The sequence below is a fragment of the Helianthus annuus genome, chromosome 3 (assembly GCF_002127325.2).
Source record: "Helianthus annuus cultivar XRQ/B chromosome 3, HanXRQr2.0-SUNRISE, whole genome shotgun sequence".
In the NCBI taxonomy this organism is placed as follows: Eukaryota; Viridiplantae; Streptophyta; class Magnoliopsida; order Asterales; family Asteraceae; genus Helianthus; species Helianthus annuus.
In genome coordinates this window covers 167371609-167384776 of record NC_035435.2, presented here as the reverse complement: position 1 = coordinate 167384776, position 13168 = coordinate 167371609, and the positions used below count along the sequence as shown (strand labels likewise).

The 13168-nt window shown below is 38.2% G+C and overlaps 1 protein-coding gene across 2 annotated transcripts; it reads right to left on the bottom strand.

Annotated features, from left to right (window-relative positions):
- Positions 1 to 7206: 7206 nt before the first annotated feature.
- Positions 7207 to 12151, bottom strand: LOC110930585 (NAC domain-containing protein 7). Of its 2 annotated transcripts, none has more exons than XM_022173916.2 (4): positions 11950 to 12151; positions 10008 to 10194; positions 9603 to 9874; positions 7207 to 7818 (listed from the first exon to the last, which is right to left on the bottom strand). In XM_022173916.2, the coding sequence occupies exons 2-4, from the start codon at positions 10165 to 10167 to the stop codon at positions 7219 to 7221; spliced, it is 1032 nt and encodes a 343-aa protein (XP_022029608.1). In that variant the 5' UTR covers positions 10168 to 10194; positions 11950 to 12151; the 3' UTR covers positions 7207 to 7218. The 2 variants fall into 2 exon arrangements, with proteins under 2 accessions (XP_022029608.1, XP_035843622.1); XM_035987729.1 differs by lacking the exon at positions 11950 to 12151 and adding an exon at positions 11550 to 11895.
- Between the last annotated feature and the right edge of the window lie 1017 nt (positions 12152 to 13168).

Here is a 13168-nt window from a genome sequence, read left to right as displayed (position 1 = left end):
GGCCGGAGGAGGAGACGATGAGTGGCGATCAGGCGGAGAAGGCAGACCAACCGGTGGAAACTGAGAAGACGGGAGATTTCCAAGAGTCTGGGGAAGCCCAAGGGGTGAACTCGTTCAACGAGAAGGGGGAAGAGAACAACGTGCATGGGGAAGTGGAGAAGGCGGCCAGTGGTAAGGAAGTCAACGAGGCCCAAGTAGAAAATATTGGGAGCCCAAATATGGTCTCTAGTGGTGGGCCAGCTTATGTTAATACACAGGAGTTGGGGATGGGGCCCAATGCAGGTATTAGGGAGGCTAAAACTGGGCCTAATGGAGCTATAGGTGGTACAGGCCAAGCCCAGTCCAAATCTCGTGGGAAAAGAAGTAGAGATATCCGTAGCCCTCCTTCAATTGGCTCTACTCAAGGCCCCTCTCAGAGATTGTTTAGTCAGTATAATAATCCTCACATTGATCCGATAGATCTGAATACGCCAGCAAGGGAGAAAGTAGGCAATTCGGTGGACGATGGTGTGGCTCATAGGGATCTTCCTATCCCTACTGCTAATCCACAGGTAATACAGGGGAGCGGAGGCGGTGACTTGACTGAAAGATCTGATGGTGTCGGTGCAATCGAGGTCGATGTGCAGAATGCTCTTATGGAAGAAGTTGAATCAACGGTCAGGGTTGGGGCGTTTATTGGGGTGGACCTCAATGGTTTCATTCCAGCAACTGAACAACTGATTATAGATGAAGGTGTGTCAATTGGTCAAAGATGAATTGTCTATCAATAAATTTACGGGGGGTGAGGAACTGCCGAAAGACGGATTGGATTCGGGGGTTGAAATTAAGCTATGGTGTCCATTTTATCGCAATTCAGGAAACGAAATTACAAGATGCGGAGTCCTTTAAGTTCAGTCAATTCTGGGGTAGAGCTGAATACAAACTAGCGGTGGAGAATTCACAAGGGAGATCTGGGGGGCTAGCATGTATATGGTGTCCGGCGGTTTTCAGAAGCGTGGATGTTATCCATAACAGGTACTTTATTGTTGTTTCTGGATTTTTGGTACAAACGGGCTGCAAAGTTAATTATATGAATATATATGCACCGAATGATCCACTTAGTAGGAGAGGGTTATGGGCAGAGATTTTAGAAGTTAAGAATTCTTTGGAAGGAATGTGGGTTTTAATGGGTGACTTCAACGAGGTTAGGGATGCAGGAGAGCGGTTAAATTCTGATTTCATAGAAGCCAATGCGGATGCATTTAATCATTTTATTCTCTCTGCCGGGTTGGTGGAGTATAATATGGGAGGGGGCAATTTCACATATATTTCTGATAATGGGGAGAAGTTAAGCAAACTAGACCGATTCCTGGTGTGTGTGGGCTTCAGGGAGAAATGGCCAAATGCTACGGTGCTTGCCTTGGATAGGGTAGCGTCGGACCATCGGCCTATAGTTCTATGTACTGCTCAATCAGATTTTGGGCATATTCCTTTCAGATTCTTTAATTCCTGGTTCGAGTTACCTGGATTCCTTGATTTTGTGTTACAAAGGTGTCGTGCTTTCACTTTTTCGGGCCCGGAAGACCTTGCTATGGCTATAAAATTGAGGTGGTTGAAAAATAAGATCAAAGAGTGGTTGAAAGTGGATAAAGAAAATAAAGAAGGTATGTATGATTCGAAAAAAAGAAGGTTGGCTATTATTGAAAATCAGGCAGAAGAGAGAATGTTAGTAGAAGAGGAGTTGGATGAGAGAGCGGAATGTAGGAATTTTATGGCTGAATTTGAAAGATTAAAACAATTAGACTTGAGGCAAAAATCCAGATCAAAGTGGGCGATAGATGGGGATGAAAATTCCGCTTTTTTCCATAATATAATCAATTCTAATATTAGTACAAATCGCTTAAATGGATTAATGGTGGATGGTGTTTGGATTACGGACCCTTTGGTTATCAAGGAATCCCTGTTTGGATTCTTCCGCCAACAGTTTTCGGAGCCTATGGATGCTAGACCGGAATTGGTATGTCCGAATCTGGCTACCATTTCGGATTCTGACGCTATGATGCTAGAAAGCCCCTTTACAGTGGACGAAATCAAAACAGCGGTGTGGGATTGTGATGGTGACCGTGCCCCTGGGCCGGACGGATTTAATTTCAAGTTCATTAAAAGGTGTTGGGACGTTTTTCGAGATGATCTAGTTAAGTTATTCGGAAAATTCTATGAGGAGGGTTCGCTGAATTCGTGTTGTACATCCTCCTTTATCGCATTAATCCCGAAAGTCAAGGATCCGACGAGTCCGAAAGACTTTAGACCTATAAGTCTTATAGGTGTTATCAACAAAGTCATATCGAAAGTACTGGTGAATAGACTTAAAGGCGTAGTGGGCGGTTTGATATCGGAGCAGCAGTCGGCATTTCTGGCAGGGAGGAATATCATGGATGGTCCACTAATTCTTAATGAAGTTCTTAGTTGGTTAAAAAAGGCTAAAAGGTCTGCTATGTACTTTAAAGCAGACTTAAATAAGGCATATGATTCAGTTAATTGGGCTTTCCTTGACTCGATTATGTCCCAGATGAAGTTTCCAAATCGATGGAGAGCCTGGATTATGGCGACTTTACGTACGGCCAGAGCGTCAGTCTTGGTGAATGGTTCGCCTACCCGAGAATTTGAATGCACAAGGGGACTTCGGCAAGGTGACCCGTTATCTCCTTTCTTATTTGTTATTGTAATGGAAGCACTTACCGGTATAATGAAAAAGGCAACCTCGGCTGGTCTGTTTAATGGGATAAAAGTAACGAATGAGGGGCCTTATTTGTCACACTTGATATACGCGGATGACGTCGTGTTCATTGGGGAGTGGTCTATAGTAAATGTAAATAATTTGAGGCGGATTCTGAGGTGTTTCTACTTAGCTTCAGGATTAAAAGTCAATCTCGACAAATGTAGTATATATGGCGTGGGGGTAAATGAGGGGGAAGTAGAAGCAATGGCACAAGTCTTGAAGTGTAGAAAAGGTACGTTCCCTTTTAAACACCTCGGTCTATTGGTAGGTGCTAATATGAACTTGGCGCGAAATTGGAAACCGGTGATTGATACTTTTAAAAATAGATTATCCTTATGGAAAGCGAAAACATTGTCATATGGGGGGCGTATTACATTGATAAAGTCTGTGCTTAATGCTTTACCAACATACTACTTATCCTTGTTCAAGGCGCCGGTTAAAGTAATAGACGCTTTGGATAGGATCCGTAGGGTCTTCTTTTGGGGAGGATCGGAAGAGAAAGCTAGAATGAATTGGGTTGCGTGGGATAGAACAATTGCACCAATTGAATACGGGGGGTTGGGCTTCGGATCGCTAAAGGATTCTAATTTAGCCATGTTAGCAAAATGGTGGTGGAGGTTTAGGTCGGAAAAAACGGGCTTATGGCGTAGGGTAGTGTGGGCTATTCATCATAACGCGAGGGTGTGGAAGAGTATCCCGGAGAAAATTTCTGTTGCTGGACCGTGGAAGAACATATATAATATCTGGCGACCTTTGTTAGAAGCTAACATTGATATAAAAAACGCATTTTCAGTAGTGGTGGGAAATGGTAACAATACGGAATTCTGGTTGGATAGTTGGATCGACCCGGAACCTCTATATATCAAGTACCCGGCCCTATTCAAGGAGGAGCAAGTTAAAAACTGTTTGGTTTCCGATCGCTGGTCCATTACAGGCGGTTACCCGGTATGGATCTGGGCCTGGTCTAGACCGGTTCTCGGCCCAGATGCTGCGGTTCAGTTTCAGCAGCTAACGGCATTGTTGAGAAACGTGACTTTGTCCGCGGCTGCAGATTATTGGAAATGGAGGTATGAAGATGCTGGCGTATTTTCGGTTGCTGGCATTAAAAAACTGTTAAGTTCGGCTGGACGCGGCAGCCCCGGAGATGCATTCGAATGGAATAACTGGGTCCCTAAAAAAGTTAGTATAGTAGCTTGGCGGGCAGAAATGGAAAGGCTTCCAACTAAATGCGCGTTGGCAAGGAGGAACGTACCAGTTCAAGATCAAATGTGTGTGTTTTGCGGCGAGTACGGTGAATCGAGCGATCATGTTTTTGTATCGTGCCATTTCGCACAAATGGTTTGGCTGAACTTGGCGGGTTGGTTTAAGTTACGACCGGTTATAACGTTTGGAATAAAGGATCTTCTCACACTACATGATCTCAGCTCGGGCTTGCGGAAAAAGAAAGCCATTCATGCCGTAGTATTGGTGGCCTTTTGGTGTATTTGGAAGCTAAGGAACGAGATAGTATTCAGACAGGCGGCCCCAAATCTCATAAGAACTCTGGATGAAATAAAGTCGGTGGCATATTTATGGATCAAAAATCGAGCTAAGGCACCAACATTAACATGGGAAGATTGGAGTCGGTTTAATCTAGGGCGTTTATGATGTAGTAGAGATATTGTGTTTTGGTTTGGCTTGAGTGTGTAATGTAATTTGGTGTACTTTTTTGGTGTGTAGCATCTTGCTACCGGGTAATAAAAATTTTTTCTGTCGGCCGTTCAAAAAAAAAAAAAAAAAAAAAAAACCACAAGAAGAGCACGCCTCATGATGGTGTCTGCTGTGAAGTTGGCATCACTTAAAAGGGAAAACAATTTGTGAAGGAAATTCTTATTGACCTCAAACAAAGTAAGATGATATTATTGTTGTTTTTCTTTGTTTCTTAGATTCATTACAGAATCATCAATACAAGCATTCTTTGTCTTTTCTTATCTCAAGATTTTATAAACAAGTTCCCACCCAAATTTCATAGACAAACTTCATCATCATATTCACTGATATATTCTCAAATTCCTTCCTGAATTCTTAGGTTATCGCTATATCCTCATTGCATGGTATGTCTTGCATATTTTCCTACAAAGTCAAACTTACCAAAACATGGTTTCCTTCTTTAAGATCTTGTCTCACCTTTTAACCATCTGCCTGGTTAATAATGGGGAGTTGTTGCAGGGTTTTCAACGTTTTTGTTCAACATCTAATCATACAAGAGTGCTTCCATTCCATGCACAAATTACCTCTACATTTCTTGATATGCACACATATTCTTATATGTCATCTGGACTTTACAGCTAGAAAACATTTGCTCATATCCAGTGGCTGGTTTGGCATAGCTCCACAACGTACAGTCCTTTACATCTTATTAAATTTACTCAAATATGTTCAGTGGCGCAGCTTAGGGGGAAACCCCCCCCCCCCCCCCCCCCCCCCCCCCCATTAATATTTTGCCTAAATATTTATACAATATATAAATTGGGTCCTTGACTTTCCACCCCCGAAATTTTTGGTCACGCTCCGCCACTGACTATGTTTGACCACGCCTATAGATATTATGTTCCTTAACACATATATTATTGTACACATATTTGTGGAGCTAAACGTTTAGTATCCGAGGTTTTGTGTAAGTAAGTGTCTTTTTTCTAAGGGTGGTGGCAGGGTTTTGGTTTATGGGAGTTCTCTTGGGAGTGAAATTTTTTATGTGCTCATTGATGACATGTGGGGTTTTTTTTTGGTTGTTTGTGTGCATTGTAATCTCAAGCTTTTCACTAGTTTTTTTCTGAAGAATTTTTCTTTTCCTTTTCATAAGATATCTTTTTGAAGCTAGAGTTGTGTGAACGTGCTATTTTTTGTTGTTAAATTGCATGTATTAATAGGGTCAGGTTGTTTCAGATCTTCATGTTAATTGGCCATAAATCATAGTCTTCTTTCATATATATTTCCATCATGAAACTGGCCACCGATTCTTTTCATCATCCGAAGAAACATCTATGCGTTCCATTAGGGAAACAGAAGATGACACAGGAGGACCAGGATCCATTCGTAATTAGTTTGAATTCCTTTAGTCCTGGAATCCATAAATTCGAAAGATTGTTATTTCATGGTAAGGGAAGTTCTTGTCCGTTTTATGCTGAACCTTTTTGATGTTTAGGTATTCGGAAATGCAAAAGTGTTTCTTGGTGGTTTTTGAACTCTTTTTGAACGGCTAAAATCACCATCAGTAAACATATATTTGTCGGTGTTTTTTTTAATGTTTAGGTGGTTCGGAAATACAAAAGTGTGCCTGTTTCTAGGCGGTTTTGACTTTTGTCTCCATTTTTTTTTTCAATATCAGTTAACATATAATTTAGTTTTTTCTCAAATAATTTGTAATATTTTATACTTTTAAGTAAGTATATTTAACTTTGTCTCGTAAACATAAAAAATACTTTATTTTGAAAGCACTCAGATTTTAATAGCATTTATATTGGAATATTAAAAAAAGCATTAACAAGATATGTGGCTAAACTAATGTACTGCTAAACTAACGAACATAAAAGACCTACGGACAACCTACGGTTGATGATTAGGAAAAATGCATAACTAACATATAAAACCGGCCAGATATACTGGAAGAAGATATATCCAGGGGTATCCCAAATTTTTTTAATGTACATTTATTGAACGAATTTATTTTTACCTACATTATAGGGCGGGGATCTTGAAAATTCAAGTGCCCTGGGCGAGCAAAAAAAGACCCTTAGGCCTTATCGACTTAAATTTTATAAACTAGTTTTTTTCTTTTCATGTTATTAGTATTTAGGTTAACGAATAATATTGAGCATTTCACATTTGGGCTAGGGTTTATGAATTAATATTGCCAATAAGTTTTTAGGTTTTAGATTGGGCTAGGTTTATTTTTTATTTTTAGATCGGACTTGTTTGTTTTGGGCTAAAATATTCAAAGGGTTATTATTTGTTTTGGGTTAAATTATTAGTTGGGTTGAGACTTGTACTTACACAACAATTGGGCTTACATTTAAAGGTTTAGTATTTCTTTTGGACTAAAGTATCTTTTTTTTTGTCAGATGTATCCTCCTAGTTGTTTAGAGGTATCTTTTGTATAAAATTGACAAAAAATTACACTACCGATACGAAGTTGAGTCGTAACCCGTGCTACGGCTGGTTGTTAGCTAGTTCCGTCCCTGTACTTTCCTTGTTACTTTGTCTTAACACATAACAAATTATTAATCAAAATAATATATGTGGTATAGCTTAGAACAACAAGTTTGATAAAGCTGCTTGTGGATATTAGTTTATTATGTACAGCAACTAGATCAAATGTTTGATATTAGTACATACATATTAGTTACTCTAATATGTCTCATTTTCTCCCTTGATGAACAAAAAGTTCATGATAATGTTTTTTTTTCTAATTTTCTTATTAGTTACTTCCAAAGATCAATCTGGCAAGTGGAAGTGGATATTGAGGCATCTTCTGAAGCCATCTCATCACTCTTAGAGTCACTTAGAAGCAAGTTCATGTGCTCAGCCATTTGAAGTGATTGAGGATTCGAATAATTGTTTGCCTTGGTGACAGCATTTTGATCATTACTCAGTTGAGAAGCAACAAATTTATCTAGTACCCGCCAATCAGTCACTTGGAGATCTTGTTCACCATCATTATTGTTATTGTTATTAAGCAAGTTGACATTCGGTTGCTGAGTTGGAGGTTGTAAAGTGTTTGTATAGGAAGCACTTACGCCAGCGGCTGCTGGTTGTGGAAATCTGAGTGATTCTAATTGAGGAAGCGGGAAGAAGTGTTCACAAGGCGAGTTGTAATGAGTTTCATCAAGCTCGGATTTTGCTGGAAGTTGATGCTGGTATGAATTATTTGAAGTGTAAGGATGAGATACCTGGTTCGGGGATTCATAATCGGGCATGAATGATACTTGGTCATCATACCAACCCAAGGAATCATGTTCATCCATTCTACGAACGGTTGTTATTCGCTTCTTGAAAACCCTGCATACAACCCATCCTTCTTCCTGTTGCAAACAAAAGATAACAAATGTGACACATGAGAATCATTTTGTTATAGTTCACCTTATTCTAATATAGTAATATCTTCTAGTTTTTAAAGGCAAGTATACAGTATTCTTGTAAGCAATTTGATCCCTTGAGGTCCTATGCATTAAATATTCATCTTTTTGTCAAAGACATGTGCAAAATTAATTTTAAGTTTCAATTAAATGAACCCTTCTTCATTTACCATGGATTTTACTCATTTAAGTGTTGATTCATCGTAAAAGTTCTTTCCCTTTGCAACATTCGATGAACATAATAGTTTTCAAAAACTAACTAAATGGAGTACTTGGACCGAGGAGAAGAAAATAGTGATATATCAGGCTATTGGGTGTGGAGGTGGTACATCACTTGGTGATGAGCCTTCACGTAAGCGGCCACGTCATTGGGTGTGAGTGATCCCCACATCACTTGCTGTTATATATACAAGATGTATGTATGTATATGTGTGTGTTGGATAAGAAAGAGAGGAGAGCGTCGCCTTTGGCAATAGGGCGACGAAACTAACGGGACGAGCCTGGGGGGGGGGGGGGGTTGTGGACGACCCCTGACGAGCCGCGACGGGCCAGGGCCGTCCCCCACATCTAGCAGCCTCATGTGAAGGGACTAGGAGTTTCGTTTAGTAGCGGGCCAGGTATTTATTGAGCGTTTGAAAACTTCCCTTAAACACACCTATTATTTTTCTTTTGTCTCTAGTGTCCAATTGAAATAAAAAATGAGGTGTATAAGACTCAAACCTGGGTTTTTTGAACGATCGAATGGCCAACATGATTAGCAATCTTAACCAAATGTCTTTGGTTATTTCTGTGACGCAAGGGTAATTAACTGAAAAACTGCTTTCGATTCTTGGTCAACAAAGGATAGGTCCCGATTGAGTTCTGATCATGTTATGTTATATAATTACAAAGGCTATGCGGTGTGGTAGAGGCCCATATATCCTTGGAGGATGATCCGTCAAGCGCCACGTAGATCGGGTGTGAGGATGAGATAAAGAGGATGGAGGTAAGGAAATGGGGGATGGGCCTAAAATATATATATGTATATGTTGTATGTTTGGGTGTGTGAGAGAGGGGGATTTGTCTTTTGTGAGCGTCCTCACCGTCTCATGTGCGACGATTTGGACGACGCCTGGGGGGGGGGGATTGGGACCGGTGCGGCGACGGAGGTGGACGGGCTGGGGACGACCCCCACACCCTCCAGCCTGATAAACTAGAATAACAATTTTTTAAGGAATGCAAATGTCAGGTTATGCGCTAATAGATCCTAAGCTTAAGAACTTCTAACAACGTACCAATCATTTTATTTATTTTATATACTTATCATCGTTTAAGGATAGTTTGTTATTTATTATGTCATTTATGATTACTACGTATGATTACTACGTTTTAGTTTGTAATGACAAGTTTACATATGTGTAATAATCAATTTACATGCATATGTGATAATCAATTTATATATATATATATATATATATATATATATATATATATATATATGTAATCATAAAATTACATATATGAAATATAAAACAACCCTCGAATAATATTAAAATTATAAATATATAAAAAAAATGATTGGTTTTCAAGAGTTCTTAAATTAAGTTATTTGAAAGTTCTGAAATAATCCTCATCCTATACACACACATAAAGCTCGGATAGAAACTAAAGCAACTACCCTGGAATAGGTATATACGGATAACAATCTACTAAAAATCTGACAGAAGGGAGGAAATAGAAATGCTACTTGCCTGAGGTATTGCGTTTTCGTTTGTTTCTAGTCTATACTCATGCATGATCCAATCTGACTTCTGTCCGTTCGGGGCTCGACCCTTGTAGAACACCAAGGTCTTTCTCATGCCTGCCAGGTTATTCTTAGAGTATATGGCCTTGTCTCTTCCGGTGGCTTTCCAAAAGCCAACTTTTGTAGCCCTATTAGTCCGAGTTCCTGTTGGATATTTTTTGTCCTTGTGACTAAAGAAATACCACTCATTTTGCTCTTCAGTTCCTAGCCTACATAACTCTGTCAAGATAACATAAAAGAGTAAACGAAAATATGAATCATAAATGTTATAGTGAGATAGGTAATGCATTCCTAAGTTCTATTGAACAACTCAAAACACATGTAAAACACTTGGTTCATGTTCAATTGATACCTTGAAGATCCCATGGTTCAATTTTGTAAAGATCAACATCTTTGATAACATCAAGATCAATTCTTTTCGACGCAACCTTTTTCCTAAGGTAGTAATCCACAAGTTCTTCATCCGTTGGGTGGAATCTAAAACCAGGAGGAACATGTAAAAAGGTATTCATACTCTTGAAGGTATGATGATTCAAAACCTGCAATTTTTAAATGCACCATTGTAAGTGGTCTTACACAAGAAACTATGAAACAAATTAAAGAAAAAAAAATATATATCATGAATCGTGTGAATATAGTCTTAATCAGCAAGTAGTTCAATACAGTATATTCAATATTCAAGATTGTTGTACTTCAAAGTTTTATGTAGAGTGGCAACTTCCTGTTATAGATTGAGTTAATTTTGTGTAGTTTTCCATATTAGTTGTCAATTCTTAACACATTAACCAATGTTGATCAAGAATTTCTTTGATTTTATTTTATTGCGTGTTAACGAATGAAAATTTTTGCACACAACATTTTATTTGACTTCACAAATACCATTCGGGATATGATACATCAATACTCCGGTGAAGGTTGAAGTCGAAACCATAGTTGGTGTAGTGTTATGAGTAGTTAAAATATAGAAGTCTCAAATACATTTTTTAGTGAGGGGCACTAATCTTGTATCTCTACTAAGAAGAGAACGGAAATAGAAAGCATGATTAGAAAAACAAGTTGACGTAGGGTAGTATGTAAATGATGTGAACAAAATGAAAGGCATTGTATGGTCAATGTTTCTGCCATGAATTCTCATGGGAGTAGCACCATTTTATTACTTGATGATCAAGATAAAAACTACTCAAGTTTGCTTTTTCTTGAGAAAAGCCACTCAAGTTTTGAACCACTCAACAAAAGTGAATACATGATAATAATGCTTAATCAAAACCCTACAAGTTAACATTGTTAGCATGTATACAGAAGACCTCAAATCTAACACACACAGAAACGCATAGAAACAATCAAGTGTTTGCTTTTTTGTTTCCTCATTATCTGTCTCCAAAGTTCTAGCTAGAAGATAAATCTCAAATCCAAAATACATATAATTTAGCGAGTAACATCAATTTATACATTGGCGAAGCTTGGAGGTCGATTTTTCCCAATTCCGGGAGGCCGAAAACGTATATACCTAAAAATTTCTATACGAAGGTACTGTTCATAACACTACGCGTCGAAAAGTTCGGGGGGGGGGGGGGGGGCTCCCGCCCCAAGGAAGCTGCGCCCCTGAATTTATAGCACCGTTCCGAAAAAAAGTAAATTAATTTAGAAAAGATAATTCATCAAATAACAATAAAAGACAGATGATCATGAACTTATATTACTAACTATAAATCATTCCTAAGAAATTTGTTAATAGTTTTGAATGGAAAATTTGTTTCCATAAACAATGTCACAACATATATGAAGGATTAATCCTTGAATACAAAAAGATCATTTCCAGAAAACTTGAACCAGATGAAAACACAAATACACAAAGAAACCTTAAACAAAGAAGATGAAGCATAACAAACAAAACCTTGTAAATAGTTTCTTGCTGATCTAGATAGATCTGGTTATTCTTCCACAATTAAGTGGATGATGATCAAAGAGAAAGAGAGAATTAAAGAGGGAAAGAAAGGGCTTCTTTTAGTGCAAGATCCTCTCTTGTTCAATTAATAAGCAAGTAAATTAAGGAGACAATAAAGAGAAAAGAAAAGCAAAGAACAAAAGGAATGTTTGGGACCCAAAAGGGTTTTAATTTCCTCGGGAATTGAAGTGAAAAGAAGACTATCTTTTGGCTGTTTGAAAGAAAATCAGATCCCAAAGAAATTAAAGCTAATGACAACAAAAAAAGCACTGAAACAGTTTCTTTTTTGTTTGTTTTGGTTTGTGGAATACAAACCAGAAGAATGAAGAAACACAAAAGGGTATCTTACTTAATTCTATCTGTATCTTTGTATATACGAAGATCGAGCTTAATTTCTGGAAAAGCTTCCTGCTAAAAAGGGAGGAAGGTGACGCGGAACAAAGGTGGCGGTCATATAATAATACTCTACCACCCGCCACCAGCTACTGATAGAGACCACACCAATATATATGTATAGAAACACACATAAGATACCAATATATATCTCTATGAGAGAGAGAAGGGTGAAGGGTGAGCTTTAAGATTATGACGGCACCCACATATGCCCAACTATAAAGAAAGTCTGGGAAGTTTTCATCTATGGGGTCTTTGGTTTATTAAGAAGAGCGTGAGCATTAAAAACATAACCTATAAAGTTATATTATAATATGGCGTCTCTGAGAATTCATGTACCCTATTCGAACTTGAAAAATATGATCTCATACCTTAACGATAAACAATGCAATTACGAAAATGACAAAATCGTAGTATTCGATAAACAAGGCAATTACGAAAAAATTATAGTATTCAAATGAGTTACATTACATACCGTAATAACTAATAAACTAATAGCTAACCAATGATTCGTGCAGCCCTCCTTGCATTCTTCATAACAAATTGGTGGATCAATCATTCACAATTTATATTATCTAAGACTTTGTTTTCAATTAGTAATTGGCTCAATTAACCTAGTGGGCTAAATTCTAAAGTCTAAGCTATAAAAAAATGATTTGTAAATGAGTCTTACTTGAAATTGTTATGTGTTTACTATTTTAAAAAAAAATTAACATATATATATCGGATTTTATTTAAAACCATATGCCCTGCGAAATCACGGACCCTGTGCGGAACACCCCCCCCACCCCACACACACACACCATCTAAGCCCCCTGATAATATCTTATCAATTAGTTTTGAAATTAAAAACCATGTAAACTTATGTGATAAGCTTTAATAATATACGTTATGTAGCGATTAAAACGAAAGATGGTGTTAACAACACCATTTTAATCCCAAATATATGACGATAACTTAGTTTGGGACAATTAGAGTAGAGCACAAGGCTTAGGTAAAACATGTTGCGTGACGCGTTCAATTAGGTGAGAGCACATCGTTAAGGTTTCACCGATGGTCGAGTTCCATGGATGATAAACTTTCACAACTGATCAGGTTCCACTTCCACTAATAGCTAGGTGTTTCAACTAATGATCAGTTTCCATCAGTGATTAGTTTCTACTGATGACCGGTTT